General features: G+C 49.1%; 1 protein-coding gene across 3 annotated transcripts in view; it reads left to right on the top strand.

Moving 5' to 3' along the window:
- LOC105196220 overlaps nucleotides 1-27,802 on the top strand; it is a 103,696-nt gene that overhangs the window by 43,692 nt on the left and 32,202 nt on the right. The window contains exons 1-2 of one of the 3 annotated variants that reach the window (XM_039457567.1): nucleotides 5,126-5,147; nucleotides 17,639-19,077. In XM_039457567.1, the coding sequence (XP_039313501.1) occupies nucleotides 17,902-19,077 (1,176 nt within the window). In that variant the 5' untranslated portion in view covers nucleotides 5,126-5,147; nucleotides 17,639-17,901. Of the gene's footprint in view, nucleotides 1-5,125; nucleotides 5,148-8,744; nucleotides 10,576-17,638; nucleotides 19,078-27,802 lie in introns of those variants that run through there. The other 2 variants (XM_011162028.3, XM_011162029.3) reach the window with 2 other exon arrangements.

Genomic DNA, 27,802 nt, shown 5'->3' with positions numbered 1-27,802 from the left:
ATTTTTACGAGTATTATGCTCCCTTCGTATTTGATGCATATATTTTGAAAACACTTCACCTCCTCTGCTCTCCTCGCGTGATTATGATTATAATTATTTCACATCGGGCATCGAGTTTTAGCACATTAACCGGTTATCCCACATTTTTCTCAATAATCAACCTTTGAAATAATTTTCTCGATTTGCAACGGGCGATCTGTCGTAATTCCCGTAATTCACTTAACTTGACTCTCGTGAATAATTCAAGTGTCATATCGCACACGTTTCGTTATTTATAATTTAACGATCGCTTGCGCGTAGCGCGAGGGCGAGGGTGAGGGCGAGGGCGGGCGCGCGCGCGCGCCAACGGAGAATTTCACAGGCAATAAATAAAACTAAAGGACGTAGTGTGCGGCGCGACGCACCGGGCGATCCGATTGACCGGTGAAAAGCGGCGCTTTTTGCGTGTCGCGAAACGATCGGACGCGCATACGTCGAAACCAATCGCATTTGCCGCTCCCAGGAGACCCCGGGGTGGCCGTGCCGTGCCGCGCCGTGCCGTGCCGCGTTGCGTCGCGCCACCCGGAGGTAAATATTATTCGAATTCGGTGTGTACGGCGCTATTAGGCCGGCGCTCGCCGACGCGTTAATCTCCCAGGGGCTAACGAAACACGGGTCGGCGTTATTAGTGCCGAATTTAGAATTAAGCGCGGTCGCGCCGTGCTGCGCCCACCCCACCCCGCCCCGCCCCGCCCTTTCCCTTCTCTCTCACTCTCTCTCTCTCTCTCTTTCGCGCGCGCGCGTCCGTCCCTTTGTTTTCGCAAAAGGGACTGGAACAATGCCGGTAATTCTTTCGCCGTCGACTTAGCGGCTGCGACCCTCTATCCCGATTCCACTTTTTCGTCCGTTGTGCCTCGCTCCGGCAACCGTCATTTTTGTACAATAATCCGAGAGCTGTGGATGATTTTTTTTGCGGTACGGTAGGTGTATCGAATTTCCCGACGATTGTAAATGCCACAGGGCGAAAGAGAGAGGAATAGCAATTATTCCAACATCGCGCGGGGCGTCGGCAATAATTAACACTGAGGATTCAAGAGTTCCTGCGAATTTAACAAGAATATAAACGAGTGATGAAATCTCGTATGTTACGCCTTTTAATATTTTTTCATCAATTAAGTCTTTTATCGTAGAGATCCTTATTAGATGAACACATACGTCTGATTATTTTAAGACAGTCTACGTGCAAAATTTAATAACTCTATTTCTCAGTTTTGCGAGCGCGATTATGCCGAGATGTTTCTTAGATGGAAATTCTGTCGCAACATTTCGGAGAGTTGCAGAAGATCGCGTCTCCTGAGGGATCGGCCGGATCGCCGAAATATTCGGCAGATCTCGAGGATAATCCCAGATGCCCCGAAACTTACTCGGCGTCATCCCGGAGATATCGCGCGATATTCGGCCAGGGTCTCGCTCGCTCGCTAGCTCGCTCGCTCGCGCTTAAGTGCCGCTTAATTCGCGGCCCTAATTGCAAACCCTAAACCCGGGACGTCTCTCCCGTGAGAGATGGAGCGTGGCTTCCGCGAAACTGCGGCTGACTGCAGGATTGTCCGAGCGTCTCTCATTAACCCCCAATCCACAAGGTTACGACTTCTTCCCTCGTCTTTTCTTTAGAAGACCTCGATTCATGTTCAAGTTAATGTATATTTTACTATTGATGACCGTCACGTAATGTGATTTTATTGAACTCGCAGTGGACTCTCGCACACAAACAATCATTCTACTTTGATTTATAATTTTAAACACGCCTTATATTTGTCACAGCACAAATTCAAATCAATAATTTATACATAGAGATACAGCTTCTAGCTTCTTTGAAAGCGTGGAATAACTATTCGTTTTTGGGAAAGGCTTTTAGCAATGGGGTGCGATTCTATAACGTGATTCTATACGGAAGCGGCGTTGCTAGGAGAGAACGACGAAAGAGGTCGAATCCGGGAGCCCTTTCTCACGCGGCGAGAGCGATCATCCCTCGACGGAATAAAATCAAACCAGAATCACGCCGCGCGCTCACCCTTCCGATCTCGGAAGATTCAACCCCTACACATCCCGTGCCATCGTCCAGCATCGCCTGTCCAACTCCCCTCCCTCCTCTCTCGGTCGCGAGGAACGGGCCGAGGCTTGACCGTTGTCCAGTTCTCAGCATCAGCATCCCTCTCCCGTCCCGTGAGAATGCACCGGGATCGAGAACTGGTCCAGAAGACGCGAATCAGATTCACGGAATGGAGAGGGGAGAGAAAAAAAGTATGAATTAGAGTCGCGCGTACCGGAACGAGCGCGGAATTCTTCTACAGATTCAGTCTGAGGATCGCGTTCTAATCGTGCGTAGATCGTTAGTCGGATCCGAGACGTTTAAAGTTGCAGCGCGTTGCCATGGTGATACGTTAAGAATCGTTCGGTGTTGTGTAACTCCCGTGGCATAGACATTGCGCCAATCGATAGAGTTTATGCCCTAAGTTATGTATTCGACGAGCACAGATATCGTTTATTTTATATAATGAGAGTCGCAGCGCGGAATAAATAAGTCAACTTATATGGTTCATTCAGTAACGTTTTTACTTGGTTTTTGCGATGCGTCTGCTGGGTCACGTATCTGAAAATACGCGATATCGGTCCTGCTATATTTACATCAGTTTTTATTATCCGGCGTCTTTCCCGATCGGCGAGACGATCTTGTTGATACACGAATCTTCGATCCCACCTGTGACGCAGTAATCGATACGAATGCACCCGTCAATTGCGCTAATAATATTGAATGGTCTGGAAAATAGTGATATGCGTGGTGTATTTTTTTACGAGAGAATTTCTGTATTTTCTAAAGAACGGAAGATTACTTCCGTTATAGTTTTCCCGATATATACGCTATAGATTACAGTCGTTTCATTATAACACGACAGTATTTTTCTGTTCGTCATTTTAAGCATCACATTACACATCCATTGAACGCGTACGCACGTACACGCACATCCCATATTTTTATTAATTAATTTCGTTGAATTTCATTCCGGACGTTCGACACTCACATGATATCTTAAACGTGTAGTTTTGCAGGATTTATCCTTGTAATCGTTTATTTAATTCTTACATTTGTATCTTCTTTAATTTGTTTGGTAAACTCTTTTTTTCCCCTCATTTTCTCACACAATTCGTAATTAGCCTCTTCGTTATTAATATTGCAGTAATTTGTTTAAAGGCTAGCACAGCGCACGTTTAAATTTTCCATTTAGTCAGAGATTATTTTTAACACGTATGCGATCTTTAAAATAATACGTTTTTTTAATAGACTTTCTCTAAGCCACTAAAATAAGATATCCTTTCCAAGTAATCTATTTTAATATAATTACGTTGTTGAAGAGGAAATAACCATTAAAACTGTATCACCTCGCGATTCTTCGCCTTTCGCTTGCCTTTAATTATTTCTCTCCTAATTGCCTCTCTCCTTCTCTTTCTTTCCTTTCTCGTTTTTCTTTTATATTATTAACTTAGTGTCATAGTATACATTTTATAATCGCGTACGTAAGTATATCTTCTGCATGCTTTAAGGCTACTCACCTCAAGCTATAATAAATTTCTTAATTCATTCATTCATTCATTCCTTTAGTCATTCATGTGTACATTCATTCATTCATTCATTTTTTTTCTGCATGTTACTCCTTCGGTATGAAAAATCAACTGCCTGTCTACTTACTGAAAAGAGATAAGGTTTTCTCGCAAGATTTATTCTTCGTTTTGCAACAGCGCCGCCAATTAAGGCTGCAGTAATCCTTGACGATTCTTGATAGTTTGTTAATGGATCTCTTTAAAGATCCCCTTCGACATTCTTACGGAATTGCTCTTTGGCGTTTGCGAAATTCGCGCTGATAAAATCGCACCGCTATCGATCGCTGAAGGAGCTTCAAAAGGACCGATCGCGTTTATTCGCGTGCGCGTAAGAGGAACGTCCGATGGTATTCAAATCATCGCGGCTTCCAGAACGCGACGATCGAAATTCAGAACTTCTCCCGCATACGCTCGCCTCTCTCTTGCAATCCGAATCAACCGCTGGCAGAATTTACCTTAGGCGAAGCGCTCATAAGGGAGCGTAGAACGCTGGCATTTAGTCGCGCTGGCATTTAGTCGCGGTATCTCGACAAAACGAGGACTTCCTCCATCCCCTCGCAAACCCCACCCGCGGTAGGAAGTCGAACTCCCGTTTTCCTCTCGCAGGAACGGATCCCCGACCTTTCGGGATCTGAAGTTGACGGTTTTTATAAGAAATCTATATTTCTACTTTTATCATATGTCGTTTTCGTCTTGCTTCGTATATGATCACGTTATCGCGCGACATTAAACTCTTTCTTCTATGCTGTATAACTTTGAGAAATTTCAGAGCACAGTTAATTGACTGAACTTTTCGACGATTAGGATCCTGAAGAGAATTCTATTCAATTATTTATCTCTATGCATATTCATTTTTCATACTTGTGGTATTTCTGACCTGCGCGTGTGATCTTTTTGCGTGAATAACTATACGGATCTAGAGAGATCCCAGTGTTTTTAGGTTTCCGAGTTTACGTCACGTGAAAGTGGACCCTCGGGGAAACGTAGGGGGTCCCTCACGTGCGTACTCGGTTTCGCGGGGTGTCCCGCCTCGTCCGAAACGAGAACGGGCGAGAAAGAGGAGGGAGAGAGGATCGGCGGATTCCGCCGCTCCGTTGGAGGCTTTTCAGGGAAGCGTGGAAGGAACTCCAGTCAAGAGGATCGCCGTGAGAAGCTTTTAATCTGCCGAGAGATTTGGACTTTCGCCAGCGGACAGCGCGACTCGTGACTGTGTACGTGTGTACGTAGAGCGCGACGCTCGCGCGGAAACGCGCACACGGTGTACGTACGCGCCGACCGTGATTGCGCGAGGAGAATGTAATTAGTGACGGGACGTTGCCGTGTTGATCCTTCGTAGTGGTCGTCGCTTGGTACCGCCGGCCTGTGCCCGTCGCCCGGAACGGTATTCCAGAACGTTTCCAAACGCCGGCTGTCCACGGACCGTGCCTCTCTGCCCCGGCTATCCCGCCTAAGGAAAGGGAATCGTCTCTAGAACGTTCACGCGTGATTGAACTCAGCGGTTAACTAGAGAGGTACGAATACACTTCGATCGACGAGAAGAAAAACTGTGTCGTCCATGAGTATCGTTTATATTTAGGCTTAGATTAAATTAAAGAATACATTTTTTGGGACGATTAAAAATTTTACAATATAACATAATAATCAAAAATAGATGTTAAAATGAGAAGCGTGTGGGAATGAGAAAGAAATAATAATGCGACGAGCATTTAATAATACAAAAAGGTATTCAAATCGGTCTACGTTTTAAAGCGTATAAACTGTACTTGCATTTTACACTTGGGAACGTAAATGAACAAAAGAGCCAGGTATCTAAAGGATGCCAAGGATTCTACATTCTGTAAATCAGACCGAGGTGAGCAAACGCGGAAATTAGACCAAACGTGTATCTTTCCGAATAAGCCAACGAGATTGATGCTGTTCTTACGGATCAACTGCTTGGAGCTTCACACTCGTATCATAATATTAGCATTAGCTTTTGAAGGCATTGCTATTCTACGATGACTTTGCAATAGTTCCACTTGTGTTCTTTTGTCTGGTAAGGACCCATCTAAGCAAGAATTCTTTTCCGTCGTCAGGTACGGTGTCCTTGCGTTACCTGCGATTATTGTACAAAGGACAACCTTGCGTGTGCTTTTTTGCCCGTCAGCTTGTAAGCCAAGAAGACGTAAGGTGGTGTCGCAAGGTATTTGTCTACAAATACCTCCGGATCTATTCTTCTTGCCGTTTAGTTGAAATCACGCGTACTCGTGCGAATTATTTCGATGACTCTGTGCACATTTATCGATCATGCTTTATTCGCGAGCCGCGATATCGCGGTTTATTCCTCACGGGACGTTTTCACTTAAGGAGTGCTTCAACGCTCGTTTGAGAATGCTTCGGCTTTCAAGCTCGCTGATCAAGATAGATGATCCACTTTCGCGGTGCGTGCGATTCACAAGGAGCGACGGCGAGTCACCGATCGACGGATCGATCGATCGATGGTATCGATTCGCTGCGCCCGGCGTCTCTCATTGAATTAATACCGAATTTTTGGCCGCCGTCATCAAAGCGGCCCTGATTGCTGAGCTCCGCGCGCGTATGGGCACCACAGTTGATTGGGATCATTGTAGGGGGCATTTTATGCACCGAGAGCATGCACCGCGGTTCCAACTTGAATACCGAATCAGAGAGGTTGAAGGAGAGGGAGAGCGAGAGAGAGAGAGAGAGAGAGAGAGAGAGAGAGAAAGAAAGAGAGACAGGCGGAACGAGAGAACGAGAGGCGCGGGGTAGTGGGGCTTACCGGTTCCCCGAGACTGTGCACCGTAACAGTAGAAGGCTGCCTGCCCCCTTCCCTTTTCCTACCTCTCTTTCCTGTCCCCCGTCCGTTTTAATAATCCTCGACCCCCTTAGAGCAACCCGAACAAGGATAGAACACAGCTGGTCTCCCTATTTGCCTCGTGCCCGGTGTTAAGGGGTACCGCCCCCTACCGCGCGCACTTAGTCTCGCTCGCTTCTCGCTTACTGCCAGTGATCTCTCGCTCTTCCGCGTCGACTTCTGCTTTCTCTGAATAATCGGAATGAATAATCGGAATTCTAAAGGAACGTTCCGTGACGTCGCGCTTCGCCTCAACTTCGCGGCGATTCCTTTTCTCCCCTCCTCTCGATGATACTTGAAACGAAACGCGCGATTTCCGCGCGAGGTTTCTTCCCGGTTTTAACCAGCGGACGAAACGCCCACTGTTCTAGGCGTTATATCTCGCGATTTCGCTGATTCCTTTGTGCGCTTGCGCTTGCGCTCGCACTCCGAGATCGCGTCTAAGACCCTTTTTCTCGTCCTTTGTTTCCTCTCTCCTACCAGACAGACCACCACCGCTCGAGCGTGAAGTCACCCTGAAAGTCTGTCGTTTCGGGGGACGCGGGAGGGAAAAGAGGATAGAGATTAAGGCAACTTCGAGCGCGCACCGACTATTCTTCCGCACTTTGTGTGCGAGATCTATACTTTCTCGGAATAGCTAAGTGGTGTTCCTTCCTAGGTCGGAAGCGCCGCAATGAATTCTCAAAAGTGTCGAGACCCCCCGCACGTCTCTCGAAGTTTAAACGGAAGACAAGATTAGTCAAGCAACAATACCGAATTTCAAGCGACAATCCTCTCAAAACCGGTCGCGGTTCGTGCGATTGCTGTTATTAAGGTTGCATCGATGCAACGGCAGCCAACCGTAATTGCAATCTCGCTATATAAAATGAATTATTTCGCGCAATCCTTTATCGCGCGACGGAAATGTTACATAAATTTTTTCTTCATCTAAAACTTTTGTACAGATGTAAAGTCGAAAAAATCCAATATCATAAGAGATTATATAAAAGCGCAATAAAGCGATCTTTTGAACTTGAGTTAAATATTCTTTTACTTTTACCGATTTTCTTCCTCTCTCGTAGAATATAAAAAGAGAGCCAAGAAATATTTCCACGTGAATCCGAGAGCGATGAGGAAAGCCTCGAGTTCAGTTACAAGCGTAATCGCGACGGCCCGTTTCTCCAGATTCTCTCAAGGACCGAGGTTCTGAGCAGACTTACACGATGCGCGTTGAATAATTCAGCGCTAATACTCGCGAAACTAAAGAAAAAGCAGGTAACGAACGGCCATGTCGAATCTTAAAGTCGGGACTCAAAATTAGTCTCGCTCTAAGATTTACCATGCTAAAGCATTCTTGGGAATATCGTCAGGGGAAACTCGAATTTTAAAAATTTAGTCGAAAGACAGATAAAAATCACATGGCAGCTTATAACTTCTTCACAATTTGAGTCGATTTCTCATTGTGTGAGATATCTCCCCTTTCCTTCGCGTTACTTCCAGTTTTGGAAAATTCCGGTAGGTAGGCAGACATGTTAGGTCTACCGCATGCCATTCGTTCCGGTATGGGCGCCTGCGTGTAGAAGAGACCTTCACAGCTTCGAATTAGCACGGGGACGTAACGATGAAGGTCTAACGGCAGCGAGCGCGACGACGATGAATGAGAATTCTGAGGAGACTAGATGTCCCACAGAGAGGCTCGAAAGAGCGGTAGCGAGAAAGAATAACACGGATGGAGAAAGGAGGGGGTGGCTGGGGGGGAGTATATCGCGACGAAGTTCCGGATGGAGGAAAGAGGCGACGGATATAGCGTGGAAAAAAGGAGACGAGCGTGCGCGCTTACGGAAGAGAGCATCGGCTCGAGCATCGGTTTGAACGGCGTGAGAGGTAGTGTGGCGCGACTCGGCTCGGCTCGGTTCGGCTTGGCTTGACGCGGCACGGCACGGTGCGGCGCGGCGTGGCGGTCGGAATAGCGGGACGACGGAGCTAGACTAGAGAGACGACGATTGAGCGAGAGGTGTCCGCGCCGAGAGACGAGTCACGCTAGAGCGACGAGAACGACGGAGAGACGGATAGCGCGGGGTAGAGTCGGGCTAGTGCAGGCGCCCGAGCGAGACCGAGCCGTGCCGAGCCGAGGGCAGGCAGGCAGGCAGAGCCGTTTGCGTAGTAACGCGCCGAGGCTCGTATAGACGAGCCTGCTTGCCTGCCTCTGCCTGCCTGCCTGCCTGCCTGCCTGCCTGCCTTGCTCGTTGCCCTTCCTCCCCCGACACATCCCGCACCCGACCGACAGACCGACCGACCGTCCGACAGCCCGACTCCGACTCTATCCGTGTGAATGCGAGTTTGTGTTCGCCGCGCCTCTCTCGGTGCGGTGCCTCTGTCGGTGGCGACTACACGCGAGCGCCACGGCCTTCGGCGTGTGTGCGCCGCGCACGTCCGTGTGCGCGCGTGTGTTAGATGGGGTCCCGGCCCGGCTCGGCGCTCTCGGTCCGTCCCGTCCCGTTCCGTGGAGTATCGCGCCGCGCCGCGCCGCTCGCCACCCGCTATCCACAGCAGTTTCAGCCAGCCCGCCCGCCCGACTGACTGCCAGTGTCCCACCGCACGCCGAACCGTTTGCACTCAGAAGCGATCAGGGAGCCCTTCTCTGCCTCCCTACCGACCACCCGCTCGCGTATACGCTCTCTCCGTCGGCACCCCACCTCGCCCTTTCTCGTCAACCACGGTAGTCGCCCTTCCTTGTTTCCCTCGCTGCCGCTCCGATTCTGTCTCCCTTTTTCTCTAGCTTTACACACACACACACACACGCACACACACACACATACACGTACGCAAGTCGTCCTCTCTTTCCCTCTTGAAATTTTCTCCCTCTCCGTCCGTAGCGCGCGGCGTTTCTTCGCATCCCACTCTGTCCCATCGAAGCCTCTCCTCCTCGCCCTCCTCTGCCAGTCGAGTTACACTCGGCGAACGCACGAGCACCGGCTATCGCTCTCTCCGTCTCCTATCTCCGTCGGCTCATTCTCCATCTCGTTTCTCCACCCTCTTGCCTCTCGCGTCCTGTCTGTCCCTCTCTCTCCGACGCGTTTAGCCTCCCGTCTGATCCCTCCTTCACGCCACTCTACGCTCCCTCCACGCTCCGATTCGGCTGTCCTCGTCTCGACACCGCAGCCAGCCATCCTACCTCTCCGTTTTCGACTCCTCTCTCGTCTGTCGGTCCCGATCCCTCTCCCTCTCGCTCTCGGGAGTAACGCCGGTGTGTACTCCCGCTGTCACCTGATCGCGGGACGCTTTTCGCGGGTGAGATACCGCTCGGCCACCGAGTCAACCTAGTCTGCCGGCGCTCGTTCTTGCTCCGATTCTTCCTTTTCGCTATCCTCTCTCTCTCTCTCTCTCACTCTTCCCCCTCCTCCCTCGTCCCATCTCTGTTTCTCTCACTCGTTCTGTCCGTCTGTCCTCATTCTGTCTCTCTCACTCGCACTGCCTTCTACTCCTCCTCCCTCCCCACCCCCGCGCAGCCTTCCTCTCTACTCTTCCACCGCCGCTCTTCCTCCTGCCGGCCGTCGTCGTCGTGGTCTTCCTTTACTCGCCTCGTTGCCGCGCGACGTCAACATCGTCGGGCTGGTGGTTACCCGGTGGAAGACGAGAGCCGAGAAAAAAAAAAGGAAAACGAAGCACAGAAGAGTGGCCGCAACCGAGCGTCCGACGGCGCTCGTCCACGCGAGACCGGGTTGCGAGGACGATCTCGCGCGATCTTCTTCCTCCTTTCACGGATCTTCGCCGGCACGTCGCAGTCGTCCGAGGAGAGAGATAGAGAGAGGGAGAGAGAGAAAGATAGAGAGAGAGGTGACACTTTCGGGCAGACACGCGGCACGGATCTCGCACACTCGGCGGACGCGCGCGACGGACACGGAAGAGCCGCGTAACGTTGCGGATCGGTGACAGTGCCAAGAGATCTCGTTTTTTTTCCTCTCTCTTTTTCCGATCTCCATCCGGGCTCTTTGTCCCGAAAGCGACTTCGCGAATCGAGCGCGGATCTCGCTTCGATCTTTGCCAGTGCGTGAGCGACCATGCGTGTGATCTCGATGTGACAGTGTGAAGACGACGATTCTCAAGTGAGTTCCGATCATTACTTTTATTATTGTCAAACCGTTTGTGCGATTTTCTGCGTTTTTTTTTTTCAAAGTTACTCGATCATTTACACGCGTCTCGTCTCTCGGAAATTATTGTTTTAACAATCGTGAACGAAGCATTGCCAAAGAATTCTCGTGAAATTCATTCTTGATATTCAAACGCGATTAGTGAAAGATCCGATTAAAAATGTAAAGGAAAATGGTTTTCGCTGCTTTTGTCGATCATCCGACGGACCGCGCGGAATAATCCGCTTCTTATAACAGTGAATGCGCTAAGTGTGATTCACCTTTTTTTTTTTTTAATTTACATCGATCAGCGTTTTTATTTATTTTTCGTTAGACGGTCCACGACGATAAGCTGCAACAGCTAAATCGCTTGTGAAACTGTTTCAAAGTAGATTGGCTCTGCAACATACCATATTGTATAAATAAGTGATGTAAACTATTAATCGATCTTCCATACGCGTTATCATCGTCCTCCAGAGTAATATCGAGAAGAATCACGCGAATGCATCAACTTCTTTTCCAAAGAGAGCCATCGATCATACCGTCCGTCTCTAACATTCGTTCAAATCGCCTCAATCATATCGCGATTTATACATCTAGATCCTAAAAATCCCTTTGTGAAAAGGTTGACGCGTCTCGACGACAATCGATCGATGAACGCGAGCGACATGGATCAAGGAGACGTAATCCGTATTATTTTCCAAGTGCGGACTTACGTTTCGACCGTTTTCTCGTCCGTTTTCTCTGTCTTGCTCATTTTCTTTCGCGGAACGGAGAGAAAAGTAGGCAGCCCTCGCATCGAGGAGGGAACATCGGAGGAGAGACAGCGGCGTCCGTCCGTCCGTTCCGGTGCCCGTTGCGGGCCGGTCGCCACACCCGCCCGTTTGGGAATTCAACTTACTGCCACTCCGGGACTCGTGCGAGGAGAGCGTTCGACGGTTTCTCCGACGGGATCTAACGGGCCGCCGCGCCGTTTCGAGAATGGCGCGCCAGTTTCGCAGTAGATGCAATCCTTTCGCGGGTGATTTTTTTTCCCCGAACAAACTAACTTTTCCTGCCAGATGTGATTTTGATCTGACGGAGGGAGTCGCCACGTTAAGAACACGTTTGGCCGAGTGTTGTTTGTCGCGTCTAAAGGCATCACTTCCTCGCGAAATGCCGAGAGAAGTCTCGGTTATCGGTTTTCGAAGTGTTATGAGAATGCCGCCCTTTCGATTGCACGCGATCATTGCGTTTAACGTGGTTCTCTTTTCACCAGCGATTTAATTCGACGTAGGCGGACGGTGTTGGAAAACATGCACACGGGGGGGTTGGATTGAAAATCCGAAGCACTCGCATGCGTTGCCTCTGCAACGTATCATTATCGACGATGGTTCATCCTGATCCCATATACGCGGTTCTTTTCTAAAGAGTTCGTTAATGCGCGGCATTTCGCCCCATTGTTTGACGCTTCTGTGCGTCAGGTGAAATGTCATTTCTTGCGATGGAATCATTTCAGCGGCAAGCCCTCTCATTAATGATTGATCTTATGCACGTAACATAATCAAAATGAACACGAAAAATTTAACAATTTCTCGGACTTATTTTTTTTTAATTACAGTACACGCTGTTTATTTAAAAAAAAAAAAAAATGTTTAAACCTGAAATTATAAGATCGAAAAATTTAAATACCGAAGAATGTATACAACGTACTTATAAGATTAACAACAAGGATACATTACCTCTTGTCTATAATCCTTCTTAGGCAGTGACCCGATCGGATGTAAAGCAACTAATCAAACTATCTCACGATAGTCTCGGTAGTCTGATGGATGATCGATAAAAGTAGTTAAGGACGGATATAGCTTCTCACATAGCTCTTACGGTGAACGCGAGCGCAACAAGACCGGGATACTTGCGCAGATTTGCTTGTATCTCGTTGATCCCGTTACGCTGATCCTACGACACTTGAAAATAAAATTCGTCGCGTCCGTTTTACAAGCGGATTTTTGGTGAGCCTCGTGCGAATTACATCTATAGGCGGGGCGCATTTAGCGTAGGTCGCGCTATTTTGTGGGACTTTGTATCTCTCTCGTTGATCATATATGCGCCTATTAGAATCCTGTCCCGCGAACGTTCACCCAAAGTTTTACGTAAACTGGCCGCGCGTCGAAAACACATGTCTATATTGATCGTAAATTGCCTCGCCTATCATCGCTTCAACTCCTGTAGCTTCGTCCGTCGTCAGGATTGATAGTACCTGTACTCCCGGTTGCGACTGCAAAAGTATTCGCATGTGACGAATTCTCGTTTATAAATTTTAATACAGCGGAGGGAACAACTCGTTTTGCGATAGTAGAAAGTCTCGGACTAGTCAGTCCGGTAAAATAATAAATGCGCACGAGTGTCTTTCCGAATAGCAAATATCTTCGCTCTTTTTTAGTTTCGTCAGCTGAGAGATGGACGTACATATTTTTCAAGAGGTAATTACGTGCACTTCTAATTTGAGCGGACTCTTTTTTTAACCAGAGAAGAAACGAATGTTTCTCTTTTCACCAGTGTGTCGCCGTTTGTTACGAGTGACATTTGGCGCGAACGTGTTTCTTAATATTGCTTGCTACCTCGAATAAATTAAGTAGAATAAATATGCTTTCTCTCTCAATGATATCCTTAATATTGATCTCCGTTTCCGAAACAGAAACGGATTTCGACAGGTGAAACAAAAATTATACAATCTTAATTTGGAAAACGTTTTTTTTCCCGAGGTTATAAACATCTTTCGTCTGTGCCAGAGTTTTGTAAAATGTCTGACAAACTTGAAAATGTTATTATTTGTTCGATAGACGGAACATTCGACATGATCTGCTAAATTAATTTGATGTTATAACACGGTGGAGAATTCGTACATCGAGACAAAGTCCGTAAATCTACATTCGAATTTTGAAACATTGATGCGTATCCCGTTGAAAGGAAATCATTTTTAATACTTTCTTTAACATGAAAGAAAAACCAATATCTATTTTAAAATTGAGCTACTTGGCCTTTTAGATATATCTATAGAATTCTGCGGCAGAGAAAGAGAGAGACAAAGAGTATGTTTCCAATTCGTGTCTGTGACAGTCTGATTTTTTCTCATTCAAAGTTTTGGCGACCTTATTTCAGAAATATTTCCTGTATCGCGTGTGTATACCTTTACTTATGATATAAAGAAAAGGAGAACATTCGGTTCTCTCCAGTTGAAATAACGGCCGCGAATTCACCGATCAGTGGCCGCGAGACATTGCCGTTACGAAACTGATCGGCGGGTTGGACAAGGACGAAGGGGTGGAGAAGGAGGTGGAGCGGGAGGATGGTAGTGTCCTGCGCGGGAAACGGATAACCGAAACTGCCGCGTATGCACGCGTACAACGGGTGGGCGTACGTGGTAATACAGTGGCCATGCGAGCTTGATTACACATTGCGATCACGAGTGTCCCACGAGCGAGCGGACATAAGGCCTTTTGTCGCACTATGGCCTACGGGCAGGAAGCACGTAGCGTGACACCCGGCCGCTCGGTGTGCGAGTGGCACCCACATTATACGCCGAGTAATATGTACACGAAGGGAGAGAGACAGAGAGAGAGAGGGAGAGAAGGAAAGAGATGCAGAAAGCAGGAGAAGGAGAGTGATATGTAGAGAGAGACTGAGAGAAAGGGAGATAGAGCGACGCGGTAAAGGGGGTGGGAGGGAGATCGGGGGGACGGCAGGGGACGCGCTATAATACTCGGTGGTGGTCCCATGCCACTACGTGACTTGTGTGCGGCTCTAAGCCGAGACATATCGCCGTCCCGGGGCCCCGTTTCTGCCACCTAAAGGAGCGCGCGGATATATCGCGCGCCGAGGCCATTATACCGGGCTACCGTGCCGGACGTGGACGGTTCGATCGGTCTTATTGAATTTACTCTCCTTCCCCTTCCCCGGTCGCCCGCTCGACTTTGTCGGGTTTGTCTCCCCGATTGTTCGTCGCGCGTTATCTAAGAGCAGTCCCGCCGCTAACCTAATCGGGTCACCCACTAGCGAATGCAGACTCTCACAGTTTTTTTTTTTCTTTCATCTCGACGGGAATTTTCTGTCTGAAGCGAAAGAGAGGCGTTTGCGCACTACTGTGTTTTACGAAATCGGAACGCGACGAGATAACTTAATTTGTGCACTTCGTGCTTTAGACGCTTATTAAGTTTCTCTTGACACGTTAAAATTTTGCGTTCCGAGAGAGAAGACCGTTCAAGATCCTAGAGTCACGAAGACTTAATCCTAAATTCCATCCTAAACAAACTTGCATGTGATACATCTGGATAAGATTTTAATACTTACCGGATATCTGCGGTAGAAATTATCGATTTTATTGAGATTCGAAATGTTCTGACGATTATCGCCTTTTCAATTTGGTATCGTTGATATTCCTCGTTGATAATCTCTAACTTTTTATAATATTATAAAAATATTATATGTAAAATATGATACTTTCCATTAAATAATATCACGTCGCAATTGAGGAACTTGTTTTATGTATCTCAGTTGAGAGAACACAGTCTTCTAAAAATAAAGAGCACAAGTATTTCACGGTGCTGCTTTATCCGCTTTGGTCTCTCCCCATTGATTCCGCCTGCGAGCTCGTGGTCCAGTAGCGTGGGTTGAATGCGACCGCGGTAGTTAATAGGAGCTTAATCGAGCCGTTAATTAAGGCGCTCCGGGATCGCGACACTCGAAATAAACCTTTTCGCACGTTCGCGCGATCGTATCTCTGTGACAGGACAACGTCGGTTATCTGGCGATGATATCAGCATGACTTTTCGACCGTATCCTGCTTTCCGTTTCGCCCTCTCTCTCTCTCTCTCTCTCACTCACTCACTCTCTCTCCGGCTCACTGTCAATTGAAGGAAATCGCGTACATCGCGGCCCGGCCATTATGCCAGCCACCGCGCTAGACGCTTCGATCGGCCTCATTGAATTAGTTTCCGCCAGCGGGCTTGTTTCTCGATTGCCTGGCGTAAACCGCAGAGGTTTGCCATTTTACTCGGGAACCCAGTCGGTCGATCGGTCGGTCGGTCGGTCGACTAGTCGATTCGCTGATTGACATTCCCGAGGGCGATAATCACGAAAATAAGAAGTCAGTCCCAATGCCAGTTCGTTGCATGATTCTCCCGATGAGGCACATCGAATGATTCAAGCTAGAGTATTTAGGTATATTTTGATTTGTATCATTGAGATTAAAACAACTAGTCGTTTTATCACGGATAGTTATCTTATGATTATGATTTTTATATACACAAGAGGTGCAAGATACGATTCTCTAACATGTTTCTCCCTTATCCTTAGAATCTTATCGAAGCAGCTATCTGACATAAGTTCTTCTCATTGAATATCTTTTGCGATTTTCAATAATTTACGCGTTAGCATATAAGTTCAAAGTCGCGTCGACGGAATTGACTGTTCCGATCGCTCCGCGAGATTTCATTTTGATACCTTTCCGCTACGGTGAAACGACTCGTCGTCGTGGCGTCTCACCCGGTATTTCGAGAATTATCCTGATATTCTGCGACCCAAGAGGGCTTCAAGTGACGCCCTCGGGCCGTTAGCGAGCTGCCCAAGGTGGACGAACAGTCCGATCGGGCTTATTGAATTAGTTCCTAGATACGCGCCGCGATTGCGGATTGTACTGCACGACCGCGTTTATCCGTAGTACATACGTGAACTTCGATACACACTTGCGAGAATCTCGAACACATCCCGCTTCGCTACACAAATTTATACTCGGGATATGAACACAGACGGGCGTCACAGTTTTGTTTCGATTCTAAATAGAACAGTGAGAGATAGAACGTTCAGCGAAGGGCGTGACATCGAGGGTGCCGGACGCGTATCTAGGGGTGAGAAGCATGTGAGGGGTGGCTTCATTTTTAGGTCGTTATATCTCATTATTTTTCGGCCCCACCGCCACAGCTTTCGCTGCGGGAGGTTGAGCGCAATAACCATTCGATTTTGCATTGGGGCGTTTTTTTTTCTTTTTGAATGACACACACGTGATGGTACACTATATTTTAGTCCCTATATTGGTCATGCAGATATATGCAGAACGCAAAAATGGCCCACGCGCGAAAGGAAGGTGGTGGCGGCAACTAACCGGTTTCCCCGTGTTTAGGTCGTGTAAGCTGCTGGCTAATTATGCCAGAGTCGTGTTGACTATCCTTAATGGCGCTCTTGCGAAAAGTCCCCATTTCTTCATATGCGGTTAGAGTTGAAACGTGATATCCGCGAAGAAGCGCGAGGTTTCTACCTTAAATGCGAATAACGTCTGCAAGCGAAAGTAATTATAAAATAAGTGAAATAAAAATTCTTCCCCTTTGAGAAAGGTTCATTATTTTTTGCATTGTTTATAACGATATCTTAATTGTTAAAAATAAAAAAGTACATGAGATACGTGAGACGTTTATTTTAAAAGAGGACAGCGCTCAAAACGCAATTGATCTAATACTTTCTATAAAATAGAAATTCTAAAGGTAGAACATAAGTTAAATCAAAATTAAAGTTAATCTGTATTAATAGAAAGTCGAGCCTAAGCGAGTTAAAAATGAAAAACCAACCCTACTTATTTCAGTGAATTTTTTTGCTTATGTTGCTTTCGAAATAAACGACCGAGCTCTCTGGGTGTTAACGGGTCTACGTTCCCTCGATATACAAGCTTGAAGGAGCGAGAGAGACAGAGAGAAAGAGAGAGAGAGAGAGAGAGAGCGATCGGATCGCTTAAAACGGAGAGTTTTCATAGCGAGAGTATTGCGCGCGCGAGACGCCACGCTTCTATTATCGGACAGAAGGTGGAAGGCGACGGGAGTCAATTTCCCGAGTGAATTTCTGCCGCGTATTATATCCCCGAGCAGCTATAATCTACCTCTCCCACTGGCGATAGTCTCACCCACCTCAGCTAGTAGTCCATTAGCGGCGCCCCTCGCGCTTAAACGTTTCCGCCGCTTAATTGCGCATAGCTAATTTTCCTCGTCACATTTCGTCTCTCTTTTGTTTCCAGGGTCGCAGCATCACCTTGCCGTCGTCGTCGTCGTCGCCGTTCCCGAAGGAGAACGTCGAGGCGTTTCTTAGACAATACTCGCGTAGACTGCGAGTGACTTATCTCGCGTACGAAACTACGTCGTAGTGTTACGTAGAGTGATCGTGGATGATCTCTGTGGTGTGATCTTGGTGTGCTCGAAAAGTGTGCTGGTCAATGTCGATGTGCCGATCGCGGGATAACGGTGAACAGAACCCCGGTAGCAACACGTAAATACGCACAATATGGCTAGCGCAACGACGATGGGCTTACGTCGCAGAGCACCGGTGAACAGCTCGCCGACTCCCTCGAGCCAATCGCTATCCACGACGTCGTCGTCATCGAGCAAGCGTTCGAGGAGCGAGAATAACAACAGCCCGTCCCACGGCAATCTGAACTCGATGAACGGTGGCACTCGGGACGAGCCGCCGGCGAAGAAGTCCCGCGGGACTTCGACGAGTGGAGGAAAGGGTAATAGCTCCTCCTGTCCCACCTCCTCATCCTCCATCTCGACGACCACAAGTATCTCAACCGACAGCCAGATCTCGAAGAGTCGTGGAACTTCCGTCTCGAGATCGGCCACTCAGACAAAGTCGTCGTCCACTTCGATGGCTGCTAGCACGGCCTCCTCGACGAGCGATATATCGAATGGTTCCGTGCTTTCAACTAGCTGGCCGACCACGTCGAACATGTCGGACGTGCCGTCGTACGCTTCCGTGACCGGGCTGGGCTTGACGGGTGGACAAACGGCCGCCAGCCTGTGCGCCGGAAGTCTCGGCATGCCACCTACGCCGATTCCACCCTACATGTCGACCTCCATGGCGACCTTCGTCGGCAACGCCACGAACCTTGGCAAGAACTCGTCCGTCTCGTACCTCGACATCTCCAACATGACCAGCGGTTCCTTGGCCGCTTCCGGCGCCGCGAACTCGTTAAACGGCGGATACGCGGCGAGCGGTACCGCCGCCACCGTCGCGGTGGACGCGAAGGGCGGAATGGCGATGTCGTATACAGGAATGTCATCGCCGAATATGAATGGCGGCGCGTACGGCGTGCAAAAGGGACAGGGCTCGAAGGGGGTCGTCGACGGGGCTGCCGTTCCATCGCCGAGAAAGTTTCAAAACGACGCTATGTACGACGCCTATCAGCCGTGGGTGATCAAGACGTACGGTGATCTCGCCAAGACCAAGACGATCACCATCAAGAAATACGGACGTATCTTGAGGACTTTGCGGGGCGAGGAAGTGAACAGCGCCGAGAACAGCAAGTTCCGTTTCTGGGTCAAGAGCAAGGGTTTCCACATCGGCCAGCCGGAAGGCTACGACGCGAAAGCAGCCGACAGGATTATCGGACGTCACGCCGTCACGAGCCCCGGTTTGGATCCGCCGCTCTACGTGCCCACGCAGCTGCCGCACAACAAGGTGAGTACGTCCAAGCGGATTAACCTGCCTCCCGTAAGCGCGAGAGATGTCCCTCAGGTAGAGTCCACCGAAGCGACCGAAAGGATTAAGTTAGCGAGTGCGGTTGCGGGAGGCATCGAGATATAATCTCTCTCACCGATCGGGAAGTCGACGGGATTTAACCGATAAACGAAGCGCGACCGATAAGCTCGGCATCGAAATGCGTCGCGGTGGACTTTGCTCACTTCTTGCTTTTGTCGAGTTTGCTTAGCGTGAAATGTAGGGATTTGGATAAAATTAAATAGATTTTTCATGCCTTTTAAATCTTCACTTCTATCGGTAGCGTCTGCGTATCTAGAAGCGCCAAGCCATCTACGTATTAATGCATCGAACATTTTTCCGGTATTTCTTATATTTTCCAAGCGATACCAATTCTCAAAGAAGATCAGAAAAGGTACGGTTACGATAATTTTACTATATACTACCCGCTAACTGTACGCGGAGAACGGTAATAACGTCGCCACGAAACTATCCTATATTCAGCCAGTAAATTCTACTTTCTTATCCTTATTCCTGGAAAATTGACTTTCGAGCTTCTATCCACGCGGTTTGGTCGTTTTGCACGTGGCAACCCACTGTGCCGAGGAGAACTTACCGCGGCCCACTGAAACGCGGGGTTTATTGGTCGGTGGGATTTATCTCCATGACGGCAAGTAGAAAAACCGCGAGAGATCTCGGGCGCGGCACGCTTAAAGAGTAAGAGAGAGAGAGAGAGAGAGAGGGAGAGGGAGAAAAAGAGAAGAAGATCTCGTCGTGTGCAGATAAGGCGGACTCTTAATTGCGTCTAATTATGTATATACACGTGTGCAGTGGTGTGGCCGGTGGCCGACACCGCTGCCACCGCCGCCTCGTCGACGCTCTCCGTCGGTGCAACGGCGCTTCGATCCAGTTTCCGGAGCTTTGCCAAGCCCAGAGTGAGTGAGAGAGAGAGAGAGAGAGACAGAGACAAAGAGAAAGAGAGAGGGACCGTTTGCCACGGCGCCGCCGTTCGCCTCTTCAGTCGGTAACACTTCCGCGATTTTCTTCTCGCCGCGGAATTCGGCAAAACGAAATCCATGAGAATCCTTCTCTCTCTCTCTCTCTCTCTCTCTCTTTTTCTCGCTTCGCTCTCGCGTAGGCTTCCTCGTACACGTCTGACGCTACTTTATAAGGCCGTCCGATAACGTGCTAAATTACTCACGGCGAATCCGATTGGATGCACTAGGCGCGCTCTGCTGTAGATTAAAGCCTGTCGTACGCTATAATATATCTGGGTTTAAAAGAGCGATACAAACACCCTTCGATTGACGAAAAGCCGAGCGTGTATTCTCCGAAACAATGCGACAGATTGTACTGAGATTCTCGAGGGTCCGACTCGCTTGTGTGCCGTGCCTTTACGTCGATTTGTGTACGACAGCCTTTAACGTGCGCCAGTGCGCACTACCGCATCCAACCGAATTCGCTACTGCACAGCACCACGTCATCGTGCACACCCTATCGAGCCTGCGCCAGATATTCCCGGAATATCCTGCGATTTACTCGCGCCGGAATGTCTTGATTAAACTGGTCATGAGATTACAGATAACCTCGGTAAACGGAACTATAATCTAATCTATGAAATTGATTAATATTTTTGGAGGATAAAATTCGAGTCACAGATTAGTTCGACACGCTCTCAAAATGCTCATTTGATGAAACCTAAACTAAAAATGCAATCTATCGCGACAACGATAATTTGATCCCAACAGACAATGTCTTATAGCGTTTCGAAATATATATCTCTGACTGTATTGTTGAGAATCGTCGCGAACGCTAGCTCTCCCGTCACTATCGTTTCCTCTATCAGAGCTACGATGCCGTTATCATTCGTATATCTGTGAGAGGTCTAGAACGGTAAGACGCTCTCTCGCAGCGTACACTTTTTCCCCGTTGCTCAATTACATTTCACTCTATCGCGAGAGGCGGACGCTTTCACGGTACTGTCTAACGTAGCGTATACATCACGTAACTCGACCACCAATCTCACAAAAATCAGATATCACGCCTCAAGCTCCTTCAATTCACCAGCGAGAGGTACAACTTCTTATTTTATTCGATGCTCCCACATCGATAAATCGTCGAATCAGCGAATTTCATTCGCCGGAACGGCGAAGTCAAAATTACGATCGTTACTAAACTAAGGGAATTTAAACAGTGTCGTTGACTTTTTCAATCCTTGCGCAACGATATTTCAAGAAAATTAAACGCGTAAATATGGCAGATTTTTTTTCGCGAGGAATCCGCAAATATACGCATTAAGCCGGGAAAGGGAAGCAACTATGCCAGGGTATCTTTTTCTTCGTCTCTTCTAAAAATTGCAGTTCTATTAGTTACACCTTACGGTTGCCGTTTGCGTGGTTCTGACGCGCGCGTCGCGGTGCCGTGGGATTCCGGGCGCCGAAGCGGCACTCTTTCTCACGGAAAAGGAAGAGCGCGGCGGGCGCGCTTAGAATTCCGCCGCTCCGCTCACCCGCCCGCCCGCCCGCCCGCCCGCTCTCGGTCCGCCATCGATCGGGATTCACAGTTCCGGGTGGTCGGAGCAGAGAGGATCCATCCTCCCCGTCCATCCCGCCCAGCGGCGGCGGCGGCGGCGGCGGTGGCGGCGGCAACCACGGGATTTTGCGTGCCTCCGAGATTTTCCATCCTCCTTTCTTCTCTATCTCTCCAATCTCCTTTTCTCTACCCGCTCCATTTCCGTCCTTCGCCACGGCGCGGGCGTCCCGCAAAATATCACCCGCTCGCGACACTCATTTTTCACGGTTGACCGTCGTCGAGGGCCACGAGATAACAACGGCGGAGAGGAAAGGTTCGCCACCGCGATAACTCTCACGGGAGGAGAGGAGCCCTTGCTCCTCTTCTACTCTACTCGGTCTCTCTCGCTCGCTCGCTCGTTCGCCTCGAGGGTGGCAGGAGAGTAGGTCTGGCCGGCTAGTCATTAGTCACTTTCCGAAGCAGAGGCACAGACAGGCCGCGGCTCTTCCTCCCATCCGTTCTCCTGCCTCTCTTCCTCCTGTTCCGCGCGTTCCGCCTCTCTTTCTCTCTCACAACATCCTTTCTCGCTGTTTCGTCCCGCTCCGTGTACCCGTCTACCGCTCGCGCTCTCTTCTCTCTTCTCTCCGTCTCGCTACGTGATTCCGTGCCTTCCTCGTGTCTCTCTCGCACCACGGTCTCTACACCGGCCACCCTTCTTCCCCTCCCGCACACTCTTCGCCCCCGCTCGTCGACTACGAGACTCCGAGACCCGAAGCGGTATAAGTCTCCCCTCTCGTCGGGTTCCGTCGGCTGTGGCTTCGAGACGTTCTCGCTTGCTCCCCTCATGGAGAGAAACGCCGCCGTCGTTGCCGCCGCCGCCACCGCGCTCGTGTTCGCCTCCTCTCCCGGTGCTAAGCCTCTCGCGCGTCTATCTTGATTGAGAGGGAGCGTTTCTCTCTCTCTCTCTCTCTCTTCGTCTCGCTATATCGTTCTCTTCGTCTTTCTCTCTCGTGGTTACGAGGTCTAGAGAGAGAGAGAGAGAGAGAGAGCAGGAGTGGGAGAGACAGGGATGGAAAGCGGACTAACCATGCCTACGGTGAACCTGACGAGGACGCAGCGAGAGAGAGAGAGAGGTTGTCATTGATCGTCCCGACTGCGGCTTGCGAGCCGCTAAAGGTCCCGTACAAGCACGGGCCCGCCGGCGTGTAGTTGAAGCCGCGTGCATGTGTGCGTGAGCACACGTGCGTAAGCGTTCCGTCCGTCCGTCGTTCTCGTGCGTGCGGCGGCGGAAACCTTTTTCTTCTTGCGCTACTCGAATTGCAGTGTTATTAGGTTGGCTTGCAGCGATCAGACACGTAATACGTACGGGGAGTTGATATTTTTTAAGAATGTTAAAAATGCGACAATTACGCGTCCACGTAGGTATATTCTTCATAGATACGACTACGTAGGCGATATGGAAAAGTACGTAGCCTATGTGAAAAGAAATATCCGTACTTTTCCATATCGTTGATGATGAAAGCAGACCAAATGATATTATAAATTTATGAGTCGTACGCTTTATGCTCAACGTGTAAGGACATAAGGCTGTTCTCTCGTGATGCGTTATTGAATCCAGTTCGCTTTTTCTCTCGTTATCTCTTTCCTCTTATCAGAGATAGCACTCTCCGCGTGAATACAATAATCATACAATCGCGTTTGCCACTAAACGCCAAACGTACGATACTGCTGACAATGTGTTTCTCGGTGAAAATTGCAAGCGCTCGGCGAGCAGTTTTTAATCAAGGAGGCAAGGGAACTGGGACATCCGGCGGGATAGGTGGCGACGACGGATAAAGGAAAAAGACGGTCTGCGCGCGCGGAGGTTAACCAAGACGATAATTCGTCGCTCCGATTTCGGGGGTTTGGCTCGGTTAACCGAAACCGTGGCTCCGAGGGCGTGCGCCGCGACCCTTAGCCAATAAAACAGTTGACCTCCTCGACCGGGAGAAGAGTAGCAAGGCGGAACGAGTAAAACGACGAGGCCCTCTGCATTTTTGGCGATCGCCGCGAATTCTTCGCTAATGGTCCTCTCTTCTCTCCGCGCTCCTCGTCTCTTTTTCTTCGCTCGTGATGATTTTCGGCTGCGAATAGGCCACCGTTGACGAGGCCGCGTAAATAAATCGCGATCGACCCTCATTGTAACCTGACACCGACATCACGTGACGTTTCATAGAGAAAGAGTTATCGGAAAACTTGCGATAAACGTTTACTCGAGCCTTATAATGAAAATTTACTTATTCACTATTATCCTATTCAGTTTCGTTATTTTTCACGTCGATCTTAATCAGTCTATACGTTTCTTATAAAACAGTATACGGACTTTGATTTTCAAGTGCAGATCGCAGACGAATATAGACGATACTAATATTATATCACACGAACCACGTATTGTTCGATTATCGATCTCGAAACAAAGAAAACGGGGGAAAGGAAGAACATTCACCGATCGCTTTTCGTAATGATACTCGATGCTGATATATAGGATCCTGCGGTACGCGCCCTTCGACAGCCCTTAGTGCGACCCAGCGGCGCTTGATTATTATCACCGCCCCTGCCTCGATAATGAAAGTATGTGCGCGCGCTCGCGTACATGCGCGTACGTGCGTACGCGTGTGCGTATATATTGGTGTTGATGTCGAGAGTGCCAGGGTTCGCCGCCTGGTTGCATTCGGGCACCAGCGGCGGACGAGATCCGATGGGAAGAACGAGCAGCGGCGCGAAGAGAGATGGGGGAGAGGGACGGGGGGGGGGCTACAACGAGGGTGGCTTCGAGGCGTATACGCCGTGTCTCGGTCCCGCTGAGTCACGCACTAAAGAGAAACGCGTGAGGTCTCCGTGAGGGACGAACGGAGGGTTCCGGACGACGACGACGACGACGACGACGATCACGAGAGCTTCGTGCGAGAATCTTTATTTTTAGCGTGTGCGGCGGTCCGGGCGGCCGGCACCCGCGTGCTCGATTCCCAAAAAGCAGAACTTTTTAACATTATACCTTATTTTACGCACGACACACGTACAAGGAGAGAAAGAGAGCTAATTCTTCATTACCAAAATAAATGTGGCAAGTTTTCTAAAAAGCAAACTTTTATATAACGAACACGCCGTAAAAATATGATGAACGTTGAAATATTTTTCGCGACCATTAATTGCCACATGTTACAAAAGTCATGTTGTAAACTGGAGAGATACTTTTTGCGCAGTTACTGAAATTAAGATAACTGTATTTTTCGACACGCGCTTTTTATTATTAAAACGATATCCTAATTCTCGGTATATGATTCTCCCTAAAGCCCCGAGATGCAAATGAGTCTAATGAAGTTAGATTACCGTTGCGTCGTATCTCATAATACATACACACACGCACACGCATACACACACATATGTTCTCGATGTTCTTCGCAGTACGACGGAACTCGAGCCATTGCGCAAGCAGAATTTTATTTATAAAATTTGCGCGCGCGCGCAAAAGAGAGACAGAGAGAGAGAGAGAGAGACCGCGATCCATGGAGAGGCTAGGCCATGTCTACAGCTTTATCTCGACGGTAATGTTAGGTAAAGATTGTTATCGCTGTTATCTCCGTATCGATAACCAAAGTGCACGCTCTTCGTTCGTGTGCTTGAGCTAATGCCACGAGATTAACCCCTTCGTTATTCCGAACGCGCGTATTTGGCCAACTAGAATCGAGAGCCGCCGATTTCCCACATTGTTATGTAATGCGTACGTTGGCCTCTCGATTTATTTCAAGCACCCTTTCGACCAGATTCGAATTTTGCGGTGCAATTTCCACAAAGCCAAGTTTCACAAATAAATCTAGGAATTCTACTCCGAATATTTGTCCGAGGAATTTTTTGTCGCGTTAAAATGGAACCACGATTTCTTTAAAAACAAATATTTAACTGGCAAAGAGAGAAGCTATTTAATTGTGAATTTGTTTATTAGAGCTACAAGAAATCAGATTTCGTACAAAGTGTTGTAAATATTGGTGCGTGTTCTTCATTTTTCTTTCAAAGGGATTAAAATATAGGATTTGTAAAAGGATTAAAATAGGCGTCGCGTCGTCGTGTTTCGAAGAACATCGAGAGGAGCGTGCGAGTCCGGGGGATGGATTGTTTCGTCGCGGCACAATCTGCGAAGAAAGCGGAACGATGCGAAATTCGTTGGGAAACAAACTCGTTGTACCGGGTACACGAATAGGACGAACGGTGTGGATGCGGCGGAGCAGCCACAGTAGCGTGAAATACGACGCTGCAACCTGGATTTCCGGGCCTTAACTCGGTACGCTTACGGTGTAAATGAACTAACAGAAGCGGAGTTTCTCGTTCATCCCCGGAATACCGCTAGGAATGCATATCCTCCACTTGAAAAATTAACGGGCATCTGGAAGATGACACCTCGTTCCGCGTTAAAATACTATTCTAAAATCATTTTATTTTGCAGTTCTACCAATATGTCGCTCATTAAACCACAATTTATATAGATTATGAAATTGTTGAATAACAGATGAAACTGAATCGATGAAATGAGATTTTCGAATGACTTTTTCGTCAACGAGAGAATGTCGAGACAAAAAATATCGTTAATGCGTGGGAGTTCTTTCAATGTTTCACTAAAAAAAAAGGTGATAAAATGCGCCATAAGTGTAGACAGCCTCTAAGTTTCTTCGCGTAACAGCATCGATCCGTATCGTGCGCCAGTTGGATTCGCGTCGGATCTATCCGCTAAATTTCCGCCTCGTTTCGTCTCGACGCGTTCCCATCGGTGGCGGCGGCGGCGGCGGCGGCGGCGGCGACAGCGCCACGCATCCGTTAGAGCCGCGCGGCCGGAATGCCTCCGGTAGCGGGACGAATTTCGTCGTTGCGACGAGATTCTGCCGATGGCTCGCATACCGGCCGACATACCGGCTCGCTGTTCATGCGCCGGTTACGCGGAACGAAGCGCGCGCGGCGCAAATCGAGAGCGCGTATACGCACCGTGCCGCGCCGAGCCGAGCCGAGCCGAGCGTATTCTGGACGGCTGAGTTCTGGGGTCCCAGCCCGGCTCCGGCCCCCTCGTGCGCTCCGGCGGCTATAACGCGCGGCACGTAACCGCGGCCGGCGGCAATTAGTAGCGGGCCGCCGAGGGAGCCTCGGCCTTTTTCCCCAACCTGCTTGCCTCCGCCCGTTGCATTCTATCTTTTTCTCTCTTTTCTTCTGCCTCTCTCCTTCACCCAACCACCTATCTTGCTCTCTTTCCGGCTCTCTATCACGCTTTATCTCACGTTTCACTCGTTCGCTGGCGTCCCACTTGCACGTCCGCGCTTTGGCATCCACCGCTTCTCTCCTTCCTCTTCCTCTTTCCGCCCGCGGCGTATCCCATCGCTCTTCGCCGGTACATCCCTCCTCCGGTCCCTCTCCTCCTCTCTTTCTCTCACGCCGGCTCTCCCGCGGCGCGTTTTCGCTCGCTCATGTATACGGTATTCGGATACCCTCGCTCTCTCTCTCTCTCTCTCTGTCTCTATCTCTCTTTCTCGTTTTCTATGTAGTTCTGATCTTCTCATTCGCTCGCTCGCGTGCGCGATCGGTTTGCACGTCGAAGAGAAAGAGAGACGGATCGGCGAAAAAGCGACGGAGGTGGTTGAGTTCGGGAGCAGGAGAGGCGGAGGAAGAACGATGGAGAAAGGGAGAAAAAGAGATGGGGAAATTGCGCGTGTCGGATAAAGAGGGACTCGGACGCGAGACAGGGACGCGAACCGGGGCTGTGCGGTGGCATAAAAAGAGGCGTAGCGGGAAGAGAAAAAAAGAGTGAGAGAGAGAGAGAGAGACCGCCGTGGCAAAAGGGAAGAAAAGAAAACGTTGAGCCGGGAGGGGGGGGGGACAAAAGTGTGGGACGAAGAGGGAAATGTAGGGAAAAGCGGCTGGAGAGAAAGGAAAGAGAGACGCGCGAGGTCCGGGGTGGAAGCCGCAGGCTTTTTGTTCCGCCACCGCCGCAGCCACCCGACAAAAATAGACTCCATGTCCCTCGGTTCGTCTGTGCAACGACGTGCGACGCGGAGAATCTTCCGTCCTTCTCTTCTCGTTCGTTCCGGGCGCGAACGCCAACGGGTGTCTTCCGTCCTCTTTCTTCTTCCTTTTTATACACTTCTCTCACTCTCATTCTCGTTCTCTCGCTCGTTTT

This window comes from Solenopsis invicta, chromosome 14 (genome assembly GCF_016802725.1).
Source record: "Solenopsis invicta isolate M01_SB chromosome 14, UNIL_Sinv_3.0, whole genome shotgun sequence".
Taxonomy (NCBI): domain Eukaryota; kingdom Metazoa; phylum Arthropoda; class Insecta; order Hymenoptera; family Formicidae; genus Solenopsis; species Solenopsis invicta.
Note: the sequence above shows the minus strand (reverse complement) of the source record. Positions and strands in the feature narration are given on the sequence as shown.